This window comes from Heteronotia binoei, chromosome 8, assembly GCF_032191835.1.
Source record: "Heteronotia binoei isolate CCM8104 ecotype False Entrance Well chromosome 8, APGP_CSIRO_Hbin_v1, whole genome shotgun sequence".
Lineage (NCBI taxonomy): Eukaryota > Metazoa > Chordata > Lepidosauria > Squamata > Gekkonidae > Heteronotia > Heteronotia binoei.
Genome location: NC_083230.1, coordinates 47797751 through 47819268, shown reverse-complemented (window position 1 = coordinate 47819268; position 21518 = coordinate 47797751). Strand labels below are relative to the sequence as shown.

The following is a 21518-nucleotide window of genomic DNA, read 5'->3' as shown; positions in this document are numbered from 1 at the left end:
TGCCTGGACTAAAACGTGATCTTGAAGCTGCCCTGTGACTCTCTTTCCTCCCCCTCCTTTCTTCCCCCAAAAAGAAGGAACAGCCCCGGAGAAAGAAGCAGAAGCTCTGTGTGTGTGTGCTCCAGAAAGAGAGAGGCTTGTATTTATATCTCTCCTGTGTGAAGCAGGAAGCAGCCGCAGAGCTCTGTGTGCCTGTGAGAGGGGGAGGGGGAAGAAAAGCAGGAGTCAGCATGAAAAGAGCCACCGAGGGACCTGGGAAAAGGCAAACTACAGTGCGGCTGTAGTAGCAGCCCTGGGAAAGGAAGAAGAAGAAGGAAGTTGCTCAAGGCCCAGATTTGAGTCCTTTGTGGGATGGATGCAGCCCATGGGTGACATGTTTGGCACCCCTGCTCCAAAGTCTCCATGAGAAGCCCTGTCTCAAGCCTTCTCCCTTGGATCATTTTTAACTAAAGATAACAAGGCCTGGACCAGGGGTTTAGTCCATGCAAAATACATGCTTGGTCACAACTACTAGGGTTGCCAACCTCCAGGTGGCACCTGGAGATCTCCCACTATTACAATTGAACTCCAATCAAGATTAAGTCCCCTGGAGAAAATGGCTACTTTGGAGGGTGGATTCTGTGACATTATACCCTGCTGAGGTCCTTCCCGTCCTCAAACCCAGTCCTCTTCAGCTTACCACCCCACCCCCCACCCACCCCAAAAAATCTCCAGGTATTTCCCAACCCAGATCTGGCAACTCTAGGCCTCATGGACTGGTATATAATGGTCAGATCTCATGAGTGGGTGTATACAATTCTCATATTGAATAATTTGATATTTTGAGTATGTTTATGCTTGTGCTATTATATCCTTACCTTATCTCAAAATACTTCTTACTTCCGATAGGCTTTCAAGATTATTGCAAAGTTCATACAGACATATACGCCCCATGTGTGTTTGAGAAAACCATGGACATAAGTGGGAAAAACCTTATGTTGTAATTAAAATAATACATAACAATGATCCACATTACTCAGTAACTCCGCTGCTATTTTCTCATCACTGATTTTCTGATTAAAGCAATTCCCTCCTTCCTTTTTTAGTGACCATTGAACTGTCTTAATGTCACAGTAAGTGTTAAAATAAAGGGAGTCGGGCTGGATGGCAGGAAGGGTCATAAGTGAATCACTTTGCATGTGGCTATAATCTCCAGATCACATTATATAAAATTAATAATGACTGTGCTTCTAATCTTCTTTCAGAGAGGGAACAATCAAGCCAGGAGACAGGTTGCTTAGTGTTGATGGGACCTATGAGATGGCAATCAAGGCCACAAAGAAAACATACTTTGCGACCAAGATTGCATCTGCAAATTCGCGCCCAGCTCAATTGTTTAGAATAATTCGGAACCTTACTTCACTGCCACAGGGCAACCCAAAAGCTAAGGAATTGGAGATAGGCTGCGAGGCTTTTGCGAAGTTTTTTGCAGATAAGGTCCAATCGCTCCGCCACGACTGCCCCGCCAATTTAGACGCAGTAAGTGAACTTGAGGCCCAATGCGTGTCTTCGGATGTAATCTTGGACTGCTTCGACCCGCTCAGCTTGGAGGAAGTTGACAGAATTCTTGGCACTGCACGATCCACAACTTGTGATCTGGACCCATGTCCCTCCTGGTTAATTAAGGCCTGCCAGGAGGAATTGAAATGTCCTATACGGGACATTATAAATCGATCTCTTTCGGAGGGTGTTTTCCCAACATCTCTGAAAGAGGCAGTGGTCCGCCCTCTCTTGAAAAAAGCTACATCAGACCCGGCCGTATTGGCACATTATCGGCCGGTCTCAAATTTGCCCTTTTTGGGCAAAATTATAGAGAGGGCTGTGGCGTTGCAGTTACAGGATTTTCTGGAAGACGCTTCCACCTTGGACCCATGCCAGTCCGGCTTTCGCCCGGGCCATGGGACGGAAACAGTCTTGGTCGCCCTCATAGATGACCTCCGGCGGCAACTGGATCGGGGCGGCTCGGCGGTATTGCTGCTGCTCGACCTGTCGGCGGCGTTCGACATGGTCGACCACCGGCTGCTGACCCGCCGCCTCGCCGACGCAGGAATTCGGGGGCTAGCCTTACAATGGCTCTCCTCCTTCCTTGAAAATCGGGGACAAAGGGTGGCAATTGGGGGGAAGCTGTCTCAGAGACACCCGCTTCATTGTGGGGTGCCTCAGGGGGCAGTTCTCTCCCCGACATTGTTTAACATCTTTATGCGCCCCCTTGCCCAGCTTGCCTGGAGGTATGGGCTTGGTTGTCATCAGTACGCTGATGATACCCAGCTCTATCTATTGATGGAAGGCCGGACTGGTGATGTCCCTACAAATTTGGACCGGGCGTTACAGGCCGTGGCTGACTGGCTCAGGCTGAGCGGGCTGAAGTTGAATCCAACGAAGACTGAGGTCCTTTGCGTGGGTCGGGACGGACCGGGGGGGGAGATTACTCTGCCAGCTTTTGACGGTGCGCCACTGACACCAGTGCGCAGGGTCAAGAGCCTGGGGGTGCTACTGGAATCCTCGCTATCAATGGAGGCCCAGATAGCTACCACCGCAAGATCCGCCTTCTTCTATCTCAAGAGGGCGAGGCAGTTGGCTCCCTTCCTGGAACGCGACGACCTAGCAACTGTGATCCACGCAACGGTCACCTCAAGACTAGACTACTGCAATGCCCTCTACATGGGGCTGCCCTTGTGCCGAACGCGAAGACTTCAGGTAGTGCAGAACGCAGCGGCCAGGCTGTTGATGGGACTACCTAGGTGGGAACATGTGCGGCCGGTGCTGCGGGATCTGCATTGGCTACCGGTCGTCTACCGCGTTCGGTATAAGGTGCTGGTTATCACCTTTAAAGCCCTATATGGCCGAGGACCTGCCTACCTCAGGGACCGCCTCTCCCCATATATCCCCAGGAGAGCGTTAAGATCTAGCTCCCAAAACCTCCTACAAATCCCTGGGCCAAGAGAGGCTAGAATGAAGATAACTCGGGAGCAAGCCTTCTCATTAGTGGCCCCGCGCTGGTGGAATCAACTCCCAGAGGGGGTGCGAGCCCTGCGGGACCTGAATCAGTTCCGCAGGGCTTGCAAAACCTCTCTTTTCCAACTCGCATTTGAATTAGGACCAGACTAACTTGATAAAATCATTCTAACTCTAGCCATCTTATGTTGTAACTGAAGCTGATAATATGTAATTGTGACACCAGAAATTATAGCACCTATTTTTATGTATTTTAATCTATATATGTAATTGTATTGTATTCATAATGTTTATCTGCTTTTAATTGAATCATGACGTAGTCATGTCTGTGAGCCGCCCTGAGCCCGCCTTTTGGTGGGGGAGGGCGGGATATAAAAATAAAATTTATTTATTTATTTATAATGACTGTGCTTCTAATCTTCTTTCAGAGAGGGAACAATCAAGCCAGGAGACAGGTTGCTTAGTGTTGATGGGATTCGGCTTGTTGGAACATCACACAGTGAAGCCATGAGTATTCTCAAACAATGTGGGCAGGAAGCAACTCTGCTGATAGAATATGATGTCTCCATAATGGGTATGTTGAATTGCTGAGCTTTCGTTCTGGGAGCCATCTGTGACATTTTACTGTCCGTTCTTTAGAGGCTACTTGAACAATGATTATGACCCGTTATGCCTTCAGTAGCACAGATATTCCCATCAGCAGCATCTCATTAATCTTCCTAGGTTCGTAGAGAGGTGAGCAGTATTTTATTGTAATTTAGAATCTGGCTGTTTCATGGTCTGTAGACTGAAAGCATACCACAGCTCCTATCAAGGTAGTAACTTTCTTCAGTGATTCAGGGGAGGCTCATTTGTACAAAATACATAACGGTATATAGGTTTTTCTCTGAATTCAGTGAAAAAAATGCTTACATGGTACAACATGAACCTTGATGTCTGTTTACCAAATAGATAGTGGCAGCAACAGCAGAAACTGTGTAACAGGCATAAATCCTTGAATCACTATGTGAGGCAGCAAAAAAGAAAGAATTTGTAAAGAAAAGTGTACATAAAATTGTCATTATTCTGGAGCAGAGAAGGTAATTGTGGTTGGAATTTGGAACCTAAGCAAGCCACAATCTGCTTTCTTAGTAAGGCTTCTTTCCCCATTCGTGCTACAAGAACCAAAGCCTCTAAAAAGCTCTTCCTGAAGTTTGGAGAACCTGATGGAACTATGATGCAGGGGACTGCTCCTGGAGACTGAATCAAAGGAAACTGGGAAGAACCTTCCCCATGAGGAAGAAGACCTTTGAATCCAAGCCATTGTCTCAGGAGGGTTTTTTCTCTTCTCCCACACTTTGGAAGACTTAGAAAAGGTTAAATATCTTTCTGAGTTCATAAGAAATAAATAACAGAGCAACTTTATCTGTCTTAAAAAAGAATACTCTGAAAATCTCATCCTTAATTTAGTAGCCTATGGAGGTTGTATAAAACAGCATGACTTTATAGCTTTTTCATTTTCCACGGTAGGCCCTACACAAGTCCATTGACTGGGAGATTAACTGCATTTTCTTATCAATAAGAGATTTAAAAGTCTCTTCAGGAGGAGGAAGAATATGAGGCAAGTCAATTGGCTTTGTGAAATAATACCCATGGGGCCCTTTTCCCTTCAGTATCCTACTCTGAATCTGATTATCCTGTCCTGGAATGTAGCTGTTATACATAACATGGTATAGAAAGGGAAAGTTGTCCCTATATGGAAAATTGCTGCATAAGCTTCCTAAAACTCCTTAAGTTTTCACACTTGAAACATTGAACTGTAGCTAGCCAAATAGGTTTCAGACTACATATGCTGAACTGTGAGTAGCCAAGTGGGTTTTACAATTACAGATCGTCAGGGATTGGACGGTTTATATTTCAGAAAATATAAAACTCAAATTTAACCTTAACAGAGAAATAGATTTTTGAAAATGAAACCTCCTAATTTAGATCTGACTATGTCATGACTTTCTGCAATCTGAGGGAAAGAATCAAAGATTAAATGAATTATGCTGTGGATTCTACTTGTTTAGCATTCACATACATGAAGGGTAGTCTGGCTTGGTATCAGGTTGCAATACTTATTACAGAGGAAGTCTTGCAGAACTTGGTGGGACTTGTTTTATGGGTAAATATGTTTAGTATTTTAGAGTTTAGTATTTTAGCGTTCTAGATAGCATATGTTAGAACAATGCCAGTAAACTTCCTCAAATAATAAAATATTGACATATTATTAATTTTATTTATTTATTTATTCATTTAAGGATTGTTATTTTACCTCATAACCTAGGTTTTTGAGGTGGCTCTCAAAATATTTAAAATCAAAATTCTATAAAAAATGCATAATGCAATAAAACTACTAAGTCAAACAAAGCAACATACAATTGTTCATGGAAGCCAACCCACAGCTGGTTCTTCAGGTTGTAGGCATAAGTTGGTGATACATCAGAACACTGGCTGAAAAACAATCCTTAGGGAAAGGAGCTGGTGTCCACATCAGCTGACTACCACCAACAAGAGACAGCACTGAGGTTCAGGGAAGGATTTCAATTCAGCTGTGGGAATGAAGCACAGATAAAAAAATATTACAGCAACACAGTTCTACACTAGATCTTTAATCCTGATTCAGACCTGTCCCCAAACAGATTTTCTATGCTCGAATAATAGAATCATAAACTCATAGAGTTTGTTTATACGATTCCATGATTCATGTGTAGAATATCAGTTTGGGAACAGGGCTGACCAGGATTAAACGTCTAGTGCAGAACTGTCCTGCAGACATGCCCCTTATTTGCAGTTTAATTTGGGAGATCTGTCGATCTCTACCTGCTGGGCAGGACCATCCCTACTCCCAGCAACAACAACGAAAATGGTATAGTATGATGTCTGGGCCCAGTTGTGATTGGTAGTACACATTGGAAAATAGATATTTTAGAAAGTTACTGATGATACACCTATTTTAGAAAGCTACTGATGATACACTAAATAGAAGAAGGCATTATTTATGTATTATAAAGCAAAGTTACTCACAGGAAGCATATAATAATATAAAATATGTAACCAAGCTGATACAATGGATATGCAGACTGACTGAGTAATCCCCCGTAAATATCTAAATTTTCAATCCACTCAATCGCAGCTGGGGAGAGCTCAGAAAGATCTCCCTGGAAAGCACGATGGTCACATTCCTGTGACAAATGGAAAATAGTTTGGTGGGTTGCACCACAATTGCATTCAGGTCCTGGTATTTTGCCCCATTTAAACAATAGGTCTGAACAATTGCAAAAGCATATTCATATTCTATTATCCTTCTTCCAGACTTTATGTGGCAAGTAGAATCTTGCGGGCCTCTTGTTAGTGTTTATCAGATTATAGATATCTAGTAGAATTGATTGCATCCATGTTTCCAACTATAGATCAAAATTTTGTAATTGTAAACAGATTTGTGCAGATCTTTTTGCTGGATGTCAGTCTGGATAGGCTCACATCAGCCATTTCTTTGTGGATGGGCTACTCTTTTCAATGATTTTTCTATATTCACAAAGAAGGAGAGTTTGGTATAGTGGTTAAGTGCATGGACTCTTATCTGGGAGAACTGGTTTTGATTCCCCACTCCTTCACGTGCAACTGCTGGACTGACCTTGGGTCAGTCACAAATTCTCTCAGAGCTGTTCTCTCTCAGTTGGAGAGCCAGTTTGGTGTAGTGGTTAAGTGTGCAGACTCTTATCTGGGAGAACTGGGTTTGATTCCTCACTCCTCCACTTGCACCTGGTAGCATGGCCTTGGGTCAGTCATAGCTCTGGCAGAAGTTGTTCTTGAAAGGGCAGCCGCTGTGAAAGCCCTCCAACCCCACCCACATCACAGGGTGTCTGTTGTGGGGGAGGAAGGTAAAGGAGATTGTGAGCTGCTCTGAGATTTTTCGGAGTGGAGGGCGGGATATAAATCCAATATCTTCTTCTTCTTCAAGAGCAGTTCTCTCAGAGTTCTTTCAGCTCCACCTACCTCACAGGGTGTCTGTTGTGGGGAAGGGAAAGGAAAGGTTGTAAGCCACTCCGAGACTCTGAGTGAAGGGCGGGGTGTAAATCCATTATTTCTTCTTCTTGTCTTCGGAGATGCGGGGGAGCAATGTGGCACAATGCAGGTAGCCAATAGGTTAGAGTGGGTTTAATACATCCGCAGATGGTTCTCATTGTTGTATTGAGTTGGACATCAAGTTTGTGGACTTGGGGGCTCTTCAGCCACACTAAAGCATTATATTCTTCAGCGCTTTACACAAACCCCAAAGCTGAGTATCTAGTGTTGAAGCAGATGCACCCCAAGTTGTACCACATAATTTTTTGAGAGTGTTGCTTCACATGTGTATTTTCACTGCTACATTGGTAAGATGGTGTTTATAGTTCAAGGTCCTGTCCAGGATAATGCCAAGGTACTTAGGTGTATGGTTGTGTGTAAGTTGGGTGCCATTAAGGTACACATTCAGTTCACATTTGGCAAGAGGGCAGGAATCTAGCTAAACAAATTACCAAAAGTTCTGAGGGGACATAAAGCTTGAAAGACTAGGTACCAAGTGAACAGCTGTGGGGAGAGACTACAGAAAGGACCTTTTCACACCTCACCTCTGCCAGTTGGAGTACCTACAAAATGCCTAGTAAAAATAGTTAATGGTGTGTGTGTTAGGATTTATTTATGTACTTCATCTATACCTCACCTTTCTCCACAATGGAGATCCAAAGTGGGTTATATCATTGTTCTCTACTCCATTTTATTACAACAAATGTATTAGGTAGAATTTGCAAGTAGCCCAAAGTCACCTAGCAAGCTCTCATGGTGAAATGGGATATTCAAACCTGGGTCTTCCAGCTCCTATTCTGACACTCTAGACCAGGGGTGTCGAATATGTGGCTGGGGGCTGAATCAGGCCCCCAAGCAACTGACTGTCATCTGCTTTCTTCTCTCTCTCCTGCTTCCTTCTGCATCACAGCTTGTTTTGCCAGGCTTGCTCCATCCCACAGGAGCTACAGAGCAAAACCTCTATTTTCTCCATTGTCTGAGGCTCCTCCCTTAGGAAGGAAGAGGGGAGGAATAGCTTGCTTTGCCAGGCTCTCTCAATCGCACAGCAGAGCTACTGAGTCAAGTCTCTCTTCCTTCGATTGGCTGAGGCTTCTCTTCCTCCTGGTCCCCTGGGGAAGGAAGGAAAAGGCCAGAGTTTCCTTTGCCCAGTTCCCTGGATCCCATGAGAGAGATGCAAAGAAAGCACCTTTAAGATCAAGTGCTAATGTTTTAAGCATGTTTTATTTTAAGCTTTTTAAAAAGTCTGTGTTTGTGTCCTTTATAAAGTTTATATCTCTGCTATCTGGCATTACGTTTTATGACATACATGGTCCAGCCTGACAAGGTTTCATTTATGTCAGATCCAGCTCTCATAACAGATGAGTTTGACACCCCTGCTCTAGACAGTATACAACACTGGCTCTTAACCACACATTTAATTACATTATGTCACCTGCAGCCAGATGAAGAATATTCCTCAGAGCTTGGTGCTGTGGCTAAGTGCGCGGTCTCTTATCTGGGAGAACCAGGTTTGATTCCCCACTCCTCCACTTGCAGCTGCTGGAATGGCCTTGCTCTGGCAGAGGTTGTCCTTGAAAGGGCAGCTGCTGTGAGAGTCGTCTCAGCCCCACCCACCTCACAGGGTGTCTGTTGTGGGAGAGAAGATACAGGAGATTGTGAGCCGCTCTGAGACTCTGCGATTCAGAGTGGAGGGTGGGATATAAATCCAATATCATCATCACTACCAGTTGCATTGGTGGCGAGAGGGTTAAGATGGTGGAGAATTATGTACACTTTACTGCCAAAGAATACTGATTTTTTTAAAAAAAAACCTTTAAAACTTCTCTACACTGTGTTTGGTGTTGTTCATCATGTGTGTCCCCCCCCCCCCCCTCCGGCAATGAATATCTATTTATTATTTAACGATATACTTCACTGGAAAGGCAGGCAATTTCTCTAGTAATTGTGAATCTGCTGTTATCCAGATAGTGTGCTCACTGACCTAAACACAGAGCTAAGGTATACAATGTCCTTTTAATGGGCATCTTCATAGAGAAAATTGCTCAGACATTAGCCAGATTCAAAGATGACTGCAAAATCCTTAAGAATTTCCTTTTGTCTTCAAATATGTTCTTATATTCCATATAAGTGACTGACAGATATTCCTACATTGCTCTAATCATCAGGGAAAGCATTCAAGAACCTTGTATACCATGTTTCAAAAAATGTTTGATTAACTTGCATATGTTAATCTTGTAATTCCCTTTACAGTCTCTAGAGGCACTTTTTAGTCATGGAATGTCCTGAAAGCAGGACTGGCACTATCCAGTAGGCCGGGTAAATTGCTGCATAGGGTGCTACCTGGCCACAGGGATGGTGGGCACCCCTCCCAATACACCACCTCAGCCCCCTTCTGTTGAGCTTGCCCTCTGCTACGCCTCAGCTTGCTGGGAGATACCTGCCCAAAGTGAGAGAGGCAGCTTTGCTTCTTTACCTGCCACCCCCATTTGTCTGCCCACCCACCCTCCTGCTGCTGTAGCAGCAGTGGCCTCTGGAGGCCTGTGGGGAAGCAGCGTCCTGGGCTGACCCTGGTCTGGTGAGGCATGGCGCCGGTGTGCTGGGGGAGGAGCATGCAGAGCACCTCTCCGAGACACTGGAGTGCCATGCCAGCCAAGTGCAGGGCTGAGTGCAGCCCACGGTCCCCAAGAAGAGAAGAGCAGCTGCATTGCTGGATGAGTAAGAGAGAAAGGCAGGTGGGCAGGCCTGGTGGTGCTGCCTCCAGTGCTGCCGGTTGTGAAGACGTGAGCCACAACCATGCAGGCGGGGAGGGACACAGAGGGCTTCCCTCCCTGCTTTGCATCACATTGCATGTAGAAGGGCGCAGGCAGAAAAGGTGTGGGCAGCAGGGCAGGCAGTCGGGGGTGGGGGGCCTTGCCTAGGGCACAAAAAACCCTAGTGCAAGCCCTGCCTGGAAGACTGAAATGTTCTCCCATTAGTTTTTGATTGTTGTGATTTTTAATGTCAGATATATGCCCATTTATTCTTTTGCATAGAGATGGACCTGTTTATTCAATGTAGAGGATGGAAGGGCATTGCTCACACTTGACAACATATGTACCATTGGAAAATGAACAGGTAAATGAACTGAGAAGGTATGACTGGTGTTGCTAGGTCCAGCTATTGTATTGTTACAGTGAATATGGGAACAGAGTTGGCATCTTCGTTTATTGCAGGCCCTGGTCCCAGAGTTCATGGCCATGTTAAGTAGTGCATTTATGGTGACTAAGAAATTGTTTAAGGTTAACGGGCTGTCTGAAGGTAAGAAAAGGTTTTGTTCCCCATGCCTGTGGGAAAGGAGTATTGTTGTCCAGCATAGGTTGCCGGTCATTAATGATGCATTGAACTAGTTTGAGCTGAGAGTTATATGACCACCAGTGGTGTTCTGTTGTTTCATTTGGGCCAGTCGTATAGCAGGTTATCCCTTCTTTGCAACACCCCTACAACCTTCTGACTGAGATTTTGATTAAGGGAGCTTTGCCTCTTAAAGATTTATACGCTGGAAATCTTGTTGGTCTTCAAATCGTGTTTGCCACTGCAGGCCAATACAGCTATCCTCCTGAAACATAATGTTCATCAGAAGTCCACACTCGACTAGGCAGGAGATCCAGTGAATTTTTCTAATAGATCAAAGAAGTCATTCAGGGTAAGAAGTGCTTAGGGGGGCAGGTCTTCTGATATAGTAGGAAACCTCCCAGAATTGGTCCCTGTTTTTCACCACTACTTCTTAGGCCTGTGGGGGAAAATATTGGGAGGGGCTCATCAACACTGGTGTGACACTTCATTTCTGGCACAAAAAAAAAATGGAAGTGATGTCATCATGCCAATGTTCTAGGATTTCTCTCAAATCTTAGTGTGGACATATCCTAGAGTATCAGTGCAATGTGACAGCATCACTTCTGGTTTTGCACTGAAAGTGGTGTGGTGTTTTGTCCCCAGGCCCATAGCCAGAAAATTTTGGGTAAAGGGGCCCAGGAGATAAAAAATTTGGTGAGGGGGCCATGGGGCTTGGCTGTTTCTTCCTGGTTCTGCTTTCGGCCTGCGCCTGCCCTACTTGCAAGAAAGCCCCTGTCTTCCCAAGCAGCCTGCAGCAGGCCATAGAGTCCAACTCTGTGTGTGGGGGGGAGCAGGGAAGAAGCTGCCCCCTTGGAGCCTTGCCACCCCACTCAGGCTCACCCCTCTTGCCTTCCCTGGCTTCCCCAGTACACCCGGCCCCAGCTGTCTCACCCAGTGTCTCTCGCTCTTGTTGTTAGATCCAACCTGAAGTTCATGCTCAGAAACACTTGACTCTCTCGGTCCCTCTTTTATTTTATTTTTTTCCATTCAAATGACTGGAATCCTCCTACTTGGGGTGGACATGGCCCTCTGCATATGCTCGAGGGCATCTCATGACTGGACCTTTCGGCTTCCCTACTTTCCCAGCTGGCCCCGCCTTCCCGCTTCCTGCCTGGGCTTTAAGTGGTGGCGTGGCCAGAAGCAGAGATGAGCCGGCCCCATGGAGCATGCCTCCCGTCTCTTTTTTTTCCATCTCTTTTTTTGCCTCCTGCTCAGTAAGCAGGGCGGGGAAGAGGGTCTGGCTTGGATGGACAGGCGGATCCCACAGCCCCAGCTGGAGAAGAAAGGGCGGCCCTCTCAACCCCCCTCCCCTCCAACTTGGGAAAGTTTTTTGCCACCTGGGTGTTTGGGGTATCCCATGAGCATCACTCCTGGGGTTTCTCCTGGCCTTTCTCTCTTTCTCTTTCTCTCTCCCCCTGCTCCCCTCCCGCTCTGTCTCCCTGCCACTCTCTTGTTCTTGTTCTCTCACTCATCTTGCTCTCTCTCTTGCTTCTCTCTCATGTGCACTCTCTCTCTCTCTCCCCCTTTTCCGTGGGTCCTGGGGAACCTCCGATGGAGGGGCCCTACATAGGGAAGGGGGGAGGTTTAATAGAGCAGCCTGCCCTACCCTGTAGCTATGGGCCCGTTTGTTCCCATCCCTAGGATTTCCCAGTGGCCTATAGGATTTCCTAGTAGGTTGCTTGGGTCAAGGAAATGGTGGCAGGGAGAACTTTGACCCTTTTCCTCACTCCATTTCCCCAGTCTGAATTCGTCTATACACATCTCTGGCTAATGTTTGCCCTGGGTGGGGGTGGGGGACCAAGGGATTAGAAGTAACATGTATGAGTTCTCCCACAAGACTAGCCACAGCTTAAGGGTTAAATGAAAGATACTTCTTCTCTGACACACCTTTGAAATAAAACCACGGGAGATAGCTTTATAGATTCCCAACCATCTTGTGTAATTTGGCATTTATTTATTATAATTTAAAACCTCTGAAAGAAAAGATTAAGCTCTCTCACGGTCCTCTGGTTATGTTGCTTGCAGATAACAGTATACTTTTAAAAATTAAATATCTTCATCTATAAGCAATGTTCTGAAAAACAAGAGAGAGGATTATTCATTCATATATAGGTGTTCAAATATGACAGTTGTCTTTTATGGTTGTGAAACTTCAGGATTATCCTCCCAAAAGGGATGCAGAAAGAGTGCAGTGATATAGTACCCACTTGCAGATGGCTCTAACAGGCCTAATTAACATTTCTCTCTAGCACTTTTGCAACTTAGGCCTCATTAACATCAGTTGCATAAACATTGTTCCATGTAAAAGTATAATGGTGAAGTGAAATTTAATTACTGCCAAATAAGTACAAATAAAGTTTCATTGTCTGAATTAGCAAGAGAGAAGAACAATTCATACTGTTCAGAAAGAATACTTATACAATTGTATTGTTAAATGCTAACTTCAGTTGAAAACTTTAGCTTGCTCAGTCTTTTTGCCTAATCCTCTCCAAATTCAAATAGGAAGATGCCTTTTTGCTCATATATATACAACCTACAGAACCCCTGATTCAGGAATAACATCTGACCAGTAGCTCCCACTGAGTGAATTTCAGCCAGTGGATTGTAGACAAGTAACTAGCCATAAGCTGACAGCCGTCTCCCAGCTGCCTTAACATTGCTAAGCAAATAATGATTCCTATCAAATGGTGAGTCTAGAAGGGAGCAAGGATTGGGCTGGTTTAGGAAGTGAGCATTAAGCATGGCAGGTGGTACATGAAGACAGTTGGTACGAGGGAGAGTCAAGCATGCTGGTGCCATGGCGAGAATGCCCTGACGAGGGTCAAGCTGTAGGCCATTCTAGGTCTGAGGCAGAGGTACTGCAACAGGAGGCAATTCCTGAAGGGCCTAACATAGATCCTCAGCCAGGAACCAGCACACTGGCTCCTCAATTTCCAAGTCCTGGAGAGCCAGTTGCCAGCCAATTCACCTCCTCCATCACCAGAGCCTCAGCAATGCTGTTGGAGAACGATAAGGAGAGACCCTCAAGTAAGGGGATGCAGTGCCCAACTAGCAGCACAGAATCAACCCAGCACCAATAGCAAGGATGAGTGCTTGCAGGAGCAGGACTGGCAGCCTTTAGGCACACAATGCAGTACAGGTGGTTTAGCTGTACTTGGTTTAGCAAGAGGCTTAAAAACACCAGAAAAGGGAGTTAGCTACTGATCTTGCTGCCTATATTCTGGATTGATCTCTTCGTCTCTGACTTTGGCCAATATCCAGAAACCTTTGAACTCAAAGCCATAAGTATCGTCTAGCCAGTATCTGAATCTTGGAACTGTACTCAGACGACCAGCTCTAATGTCTAGAAACTACCTCCATGTACTTCCTGTGTGGCAGGAATCAGGACAGTTGCTTCCTTTGTTTTCCTGTGGGCCCTGACTTGTGTATTCTAATAGTCAACTGTGACCCAGTTTGTGAATACTTAAAGCTGTACAGGACCACAGCTACAGAAAACAGATTTTGCTGCAAACTTGGGAGACCCCCTGGTTTGCAGAGAAATCTGAAAGCTTTTTTTAGAAAATGAAGGGGCTCTTAAATCCTCCCAAAGAAAATACCATGGTCTGTGCAGCCACAAAAACACTCTTCCTGTGGCAAGTCAGCAGGGCAGAAGTGACTGCCACAGCCTGTGAAGCCACTGGAGTCAGGCACAGGAATCCTTGCTGTTGCCAGCCGAGCCAGCAACAAGGGAATTGGGTGGAGAGATGCAGGAGTCCTCACCACCCCCCACCTGCTCAGCTGGCAATGAGGATGTTGAACAGAAGAGTGTAGGAGTCCTTGTCTCTTCCCTGCCAAGATGGCACAGGAAGTCAGGTAGGGGGTGCAGGAGTCATTGCCCCTTTGCCCAAGTGGCAACCTGGAAGTTCGAGTATGTGGGAGTCATCACGTCCCCCTTGGAGATGCCAATGCTAGAAGCAAGTGAAGGAAGGAGGAACAGACTGCCAGGCATGGGAGCAACTTCATGAGTGGTGAGGAGGAACTGAGTGATAGAGAAGGGGTTGGAATGTCAGAATGAGGGAGGACAAGTGACAGAGAAAGGATGGGTCCTGTGTTGGTCCATCTTCCTGGCTGGGTACCAGTACTCCTTACAATACCAGCCAGGGAAGGCGATGGGCCACTCCGACGCCTTGAGCTGCCTGCCGCTCCCATCCCACCCCAACTCACCAAATCCTGCCATTCAAGACCCTTCCCGACTGCCCGGTACACGCGAGGGACATTGCCCAGTTATCGGCCAAGGACTACATCCTCTCCCGAGTTTGGGACTGGGTGTGGAGAGGGTGGCCCACCAGGTGGGTAGCCCCAGATTATACAGTGTACTCTTCCCATAGGGACGAACTTTCTGTGCACAACGGGTGCCTCCTATGGGGAAGCAGAGTGGTCATACTCTCACCCTTGCGCCAGCGGGTACTAACTGTGCTCCACAAGACTCATCTGGGGGTGGTACGGATGAAAGTGCTCACCTGCAGTTACGTTTGGTGGCCCGGGATCAATGACGCAATCGAACATGTGAGAACATGTGAAACTGCCTTATACTGAATCAGACCCTTGGTCCATCAAAGTCAGTATTGTCTTCTCAGACTGGCAGCGGCTCTCCAGAGTCTCAAGCTGAGGTTTTTCACACCTATTACCTGGACCCTTTTTAGTTGGAGATGCCAGGGATTGAACCTGGGACCTTCTGCTTACCAAGCAGATGCTCTACCACTGAGCCACCGTCCCTCCCCAGTCCTGGGTTGCCCAGTGCCAACCCTGCCAGGAGACCAGACTGGCACCACCCTGTGCTCCAGTCCAGCACTGGGAGGCAACTCGTAACCCCTGGTCCCGCCTACATGTGGACTTTGCCAGGCCCCTCCAGGAACAGGTTTTTTCCTAATAGTTGATTCCCACTCAAAGTGGTTGGAAGTGGCCCCTGTGGCATCTACCTCCTTCCCGGTTACCATCGGCGCCCTCTGCCAGGTTTTTGCAATGCATGGCCTGCCACTCATCCTCATCTCAGACAATGAGACTATTTTCACATCAGGGGGTTCCAGGACTTCTGTGCACGGAATTCGGCACATCAGATCCACACCCTTCCACCCGGCTACGAACAGCCAAGCAGAACAGATGGTGTGGACTACCAAAGAATCCCTCTGCCGCATCATCCATGGGGACTGGAAGGCCCACCTCGCAGAGTTCTTTTTGGGTCAGCACACCATTCCATGCACCGCTGCGGGTTGCAACCCGGCCAAACTCTTCATGGGCCGGCGGCTGTCCACCCTCCTTGACTGGTTGCACCCAGGCAGAGCCTTGGACTTACAGGAGTTCCCTGACATGCTCAGAGTGCGCTGCGGATTCACCAGTGGACCCGGTCTACACAAAGAACTTTGCAGGCGGCTTGGCCTGGGTCCCTGCTAGGGCTGCAAAAATTCTAGGCACAGTCTCATACAAGGTGAACACAGAAGGTGCCACATTGACCACCTGAGGCACCCTTCTGGGGAATGAAGTCGCTGGCAACAGCCCTGTCAGGCAGTTGGAAGCTCCGCCACTGCAACTGACGAAGTTGGCCAGATATGAAGACCCAGCTCCCACGTCACTGGCTGAGTTGATGGTAACTGAGGATCCCGCTACGCCGGCCAAAACACCAGCATCACCTGCCCCTCCACTCGCTATATCTGAAGCCATGGATTCAGGGAAAAAAAACCCTGCCACTACACTGCCTACCCCAGCCCCCAGGTGAACAACACAGGAGCACCGCAAGCCTGCTTACCTCAGAGACTATGTATGTTAGGGCTTGCATACTAGGGGGGGAGGGTATCAAGAAAGAACCACAGCTGTTATTGTTACTGAATACCCAGCTGCTGATTTGTCATAATGGCTAAAGGAAAGGGAAAAACTAATATTAATAACTAGGAAAATTTAAAAGAATATCACATAGGTTCTTTTGGTTAGTGTGTTATCAGGTCCCAGGTCTACCAAGTAAAAGGCAAAACTTTAGAAAAATATAGAAACTTTATTTACAAGATAAGGGGGAAAGAAAAACACAAAATGGGATCATAAAAACCAAGTAAAACAAACATACTGTGATAGAGGAACACCAAAGAAAATCCTGAGGCAATCTGCCTGTTTCCCTACACTGGACTGTGTAGTCAGTTAATTACTTAAGCTTTACTCACTGATGCTTATGCTATGCCCACAACATCAGAGAGACGTCTTCAAAGTCCCATCCTCCTTCAACCTTGTTGTGTTGGTACCTTCTTCTTGTCCTGAAGAAGGCTTCTGACCTGAAGAAGTAGAAACTCCTTCCTTTGTGGGCACCTAGCATGATTTTATCTTGGCTAGTTGATTGGTTAGCCAATCACTGACGCAATCTAATCTAGAAGTCATCTAGCCTTGGCTTAGATGTTAACCTGTCAAGGCTAGATCTAAACAATCTATGTCACTGTGGACTGGCTTCACAGGTGTTTTCATTTTAATTGGTTAAGTGCCTATTATCTTGACACAATGCTAGTGCAAATCCTGAAAAACTTACAAACACTTACAGACATTGATTACGCAAACACTTAGGTGTCTCTCAGTTTCTTGACGGAAGGATGTTATGTATGTGGACTCATGTATATGTTCCTTTACTAATAATAATAATAATAAAATTTTATTTATATCCCGCCCTCCCGGCCAAGGCGGGCTCAGGGCAGCTAACAACATTTCATAAAATTATACAGAGTTTAAAATCACATTAACTTTAAAACATTCCAGTTTTACCAGTGTTCCTGCCTGGCTCTTTGGAGCCCTGAGGACTGAGCTTGGGGACTCAAGAACAATGGGCAGTAGGATCCAAATCCCTGCTGCCCTGCTCCAGTTACGAGCCCCTGCTGGTTCAAACAATCCAATGGCATTCGAGCACGGAAACCCAGGACTGGATAAAGTTGGCCGCATTGGCCCCATTCAGTAGTCTTCTAGCTTACTCGTTACTATGCTGAAACTCAATAAAGAGCTATGATCACTGCAACCTCGTCTCTTCCTTGCATTGAACCTATTATATTATACCATCCTCCTCTTAAAACAGTAGTAGAACAGAGTATTTAATTTTCTTTCATGTAAACCTGAAGGAAATAGGGAACATGTAGGTTGTTTGGTTTACAGTTTGCTGGCAAACTTTTAGCCTGATTAACAGAATCTCTTGTTGGAAGTCTGACAGGGCAGATGGTGTGCCAGCTTTCCTTCCTGACATTATTGCATTCATCTGACTAGAGTTTAAATGGGGCAATGCATATCAGCCTTTTTAAAGACTAGAAATGCTTCTCTCTATGAAGCTGATGGTTACAAGGAAGCAGATTCTTTTTGCTGCTTTGTTTAATGTGCAAAGTTCAAGGCTGCCAAAAAAATCTAGGTAAAAGGAAAATATATAGAGTTTGCCTAGAGGAAGTAATTAAAAATAAATGTATTCAATTTTTTAATTACTAAATCCACAGATACTAAATCTACATAGATCCTCCCAGTAGACTATTGAATCAAATTCAAGGTTTTGGTTTTGACCTATAAGGCCTTGAGCAGTTATGGACCATCATATCTGCAGGACCGTCTCTTCCATTATGTCCCTGGGAGGGCATTATGCTCTTCAGACAGTAATTGGCTGGTAGTCCCCAGCTCTAAAGACATCTGGCTGACCTTAGATAAGACTAGGGCCTTTTCAGTCTTGGCCGCAACCTAGTGGAACTTTCTGCCAAATCCCATCAGGGCCCTGCAAGACTTGTAAAATTCTGCAGGGCCTGCAAGGCAGAGATGTTCTTCCAAGCCTTTAGTTGAGGACAGTGGCAGTTTCCATCTTGGCTGGCATACTCCTCTGTTTTTCATGCTTGCTCTGCCCCCTTCCCTCTGCCCATGGAGTGACTGGAAGTCTGAAAATCTTGATAATTAATGAATTAGTATCCACTATCTGTTTTTATAATCTATTTCTATTTTGGTTTTTTTTGTGTTACTTGGCAATTGTTTTTATTGCTTCTGTACATTGCCCAGTATTGGGTGATTTATAAAATAACAACAAAAAAATCAACAAACAATGTTTTTATTGAAAAATCCTGTTGCTTATGATGGAACAAAGTGGATTATACAATTTAACTAGACTTCTAAATTTCATTAAAGCCTACAGGAAAAAATAAACATGGAAGATTATTATTATCACTACTATATCCAGTAGTGAATGAGGGGCTCAACCCAGTCATAAGAGCAGCAAAACCAGGCTATCCATAGCCAAAAGGAGGAAGTCTGCATACTTAGAGACCCCTTCAATATTCAGAAAATTATGACATTATAAATGAATTAAAAAGAAAATGAACCCTGTCCTCTGTACCCATCAATGACCTACTAAGGACCAATATATTCCAGGAGACATGCAATGTTAAAATAGTTCATAATCACTTAAAAGGGAAATAAAGCAGAAAGGAAGGGAAATTAATCTGTTCATGAGTACCTGAATTTTGGAGGAGAATAACGTGGTTTTATATGTATGAAATATATATATACATATATATACATGAATGAAATATTCAGATCCTTGGGGCTTTTTTGTGGAGCTGTGATGGAATACACTTTTAAAAGCTTAGAAGTGCTGCACAAACAGGTAAAGGACTGTGAAGGCTTAATTCTTCACAAAACCAAAGAGCCTTGAATGAAAGGCTGCTCTGAGGAATCTGATTGACTGAGCTGAGAAGGACATGACAGCTGAATGCTGAAGAGAAATTCAGTCTGAATTCAGTCCTGACTGAGAGCATTTTAACACAGTACTGGGGCAGCTGACATGGAAGAATGGGTAGTTAGGCAAAGACTCCCGTTCAGGCCAAGAAAAGGGGATAGATCTTTTAGAGAGAGAAGAATTTCACTACTCAGAACAGGGAGATAGCTGTGAAGAGCGATCCCTGATCTGGTGTGGTTAGTTTTTGAAACCAGAAGGTTTCAAGAAAAGAACTGCTGTGTTTAGTGAAGAAGTTTGGGTGCAGAATAGAGTATCCCAACCATCTGGAAACCAAAAGAATTTTTATTTTATTTTATTTATTTGAGATTTATATCCCGCCCTTCCCACGAATGGCTCAGTGAATACTCAAAGACACAAGTGTTGATGAAACACTGAGGGTGTTTTCGCACTTACGTTTTACTGGCGCGACGACCCTCCTCACGCCGGCGGATCTGCAGTGATTTTGCACTAGAAGCGCCGGCGCAGCCCAAAGAGCCGGCTACTTCCGTCGCTAAGCCAGCGCAAACGTTTTCCTGCTTCTTGGCGGTTTCCGTTTGTGCTGGCTTAGCGACGGAAGTAGCCGGCGCAATGGGCTGCGCCGGCGCTTCTAGTGCGAAATCACTGCAGATCCGCCGGCGTGAGGAGGGTCGTCGCGCCAGTAAAAGGTAAGTGCGAAAACACCCTGAGACAAAAGCCTCTCAACTTGAAGATTCTAAATCACTGTGAAAAGCTTAAGAAACTCTCAGTTGCTTGTAACATATGAACGGAAGTCTGTGCATGTACTGATTCACCTCAGTTCTTTACTGAGATACCTCAGAAATTTTACTCCTGCTTTCACCTGACCTTTTCCTCTCTATGTTGAATAAAATGTTATTTTTGAATTTCAGAAAGCCTCGTGCCATTTCAGTGGTTGAAAGGCCATCTTGACCTTTCCCTCAGGTTCCTGGGCTGAGCCAAATATCAGACTAGATCAGGGTGGAACAGTCATAGTTTCTTCAGGGAAGAAGAAAACACATAGCTTGGGTGACTCAAACAGAGAAAGTAAAAAAGAGGGAAAATCTTGCCTCTGAGGGAAAGAAGTGGAAATAATAGGGGCTTCACTTTGTTGACTCTGATAAACACCTAGAATGAAGACAGTAAAAGGGGGAGACTTACCCTTCTCCACAAGATTGGGATTTTCATGGCCAGTCTGCAAGGTTCCAGGACCACAGCTGGATCTGGAAAATTGTGAAATAGATCACCATAGACTTTTTATACAACCTCACCTATACTACTATCAAGTGGACCTCACAGGAATGGACGTTGTGAAACTGATGGCTTATGTCAATGGTCAGTTTATATGTGCCATATTTAGATATTTACAGCCCCACCTTAAGGTCTTGATGCCAGTAACATTGGCATAGTGTCTGTGCCCCTAGACAGAATCCAAGGTTTAATCAGCAAAGGGGAAATATGTGCAAGAAAGTCTCCTTAGCAAGGTGCATAAAGCATAACAAATGTATGAGAATCCATAATAATGTGTCAACAACACCTACCAGTCCTTGCACAGCATACAGATGACTCTCCTCTAATAGGCAGATGGGGAAGCAGCCACATGGGGGTGGATCCTATATTTATCCTACCACTTTACTGAGCAAAGTCTTCCTACTGGAGGAAAAACTACTTGAACTGGAGGAAGGCTTCTTGTGGGCTGGGTGGATCCACCCCAGTGCTTGCAGTTATGTCCACATTCCCTGACATCAGTCCACCTGCCCTTGTACAGAACACAGCCAGGAGGGGAAGAAAGGGAGCAAAGCACTCCCCAAATTGTATAGAGCAGGGGTCTCCAACCCCAAGTCCACGGACCAGTACCAGTCCGCAGACTGTTGGCAATCAGTCCTCACAACAGCTGATCAGTTTTCCTTCCAATAAGGCAAAGAAAGCCAGTGCTTTGTGGCCCCACACAGGTCAGGGGCCCCACAGCTCGCACTAGCGACGCAAGTCTGTGCCACACCAGCAAGTCCCTCCTCTCACCTAGAAAGGAATCAAAGTTTTACAAGAATATCGAGAACTCATATCTTGCATTAAAAATCCCTAACTGGGCTTGAAGCCAAGATGGTACTGCTACATATTCAGGTCAGGTATCATGAGTTCCTAATTGAAATGCTGGTAAGTTTTATTTTTATTAGATCAACAATCTATTCTCTCTTCCTTCCTATTAGTATGTTTCTAAAATACCACTTGTTTTATTGTAATTGATTTTGAATTCTCTCTCTTTCTGTCTGTATACACACACACACACACATATATATACAGAGAGAGAGAGAATTTGAAATGAATT

General features: G+C 45.4%; 1 protein-coding gene across 16 annotated transcripts in view; it reads left to right on the top strand.

The window, feature by feature from the left end:
* GRIP1 (glutamate receptor interacting protein 1) overlaps positions 1-21518 on the top strand; it is a 596626-nt gene that overhangs the window by 465782 nt on the left and 109326 nt on the right. For all 16 annotated transcript variants that reach the window (XR_009555739.1, XM_060245026.1, XM_060245031.1 and 13 more), the window contains exon 7: positions 3423-3568. Coding sequence is in view for 15 of the 16 variants with exons in the window: in XM_060245026.1 (XP_060101009.1) it covers positions 3423-3568 (146 nt within the window). In the remaining variant the exon portion in view is untranslated. The remainder of the gene's footprint in view (positions 1-3422; positions 3569-21518) is intronic.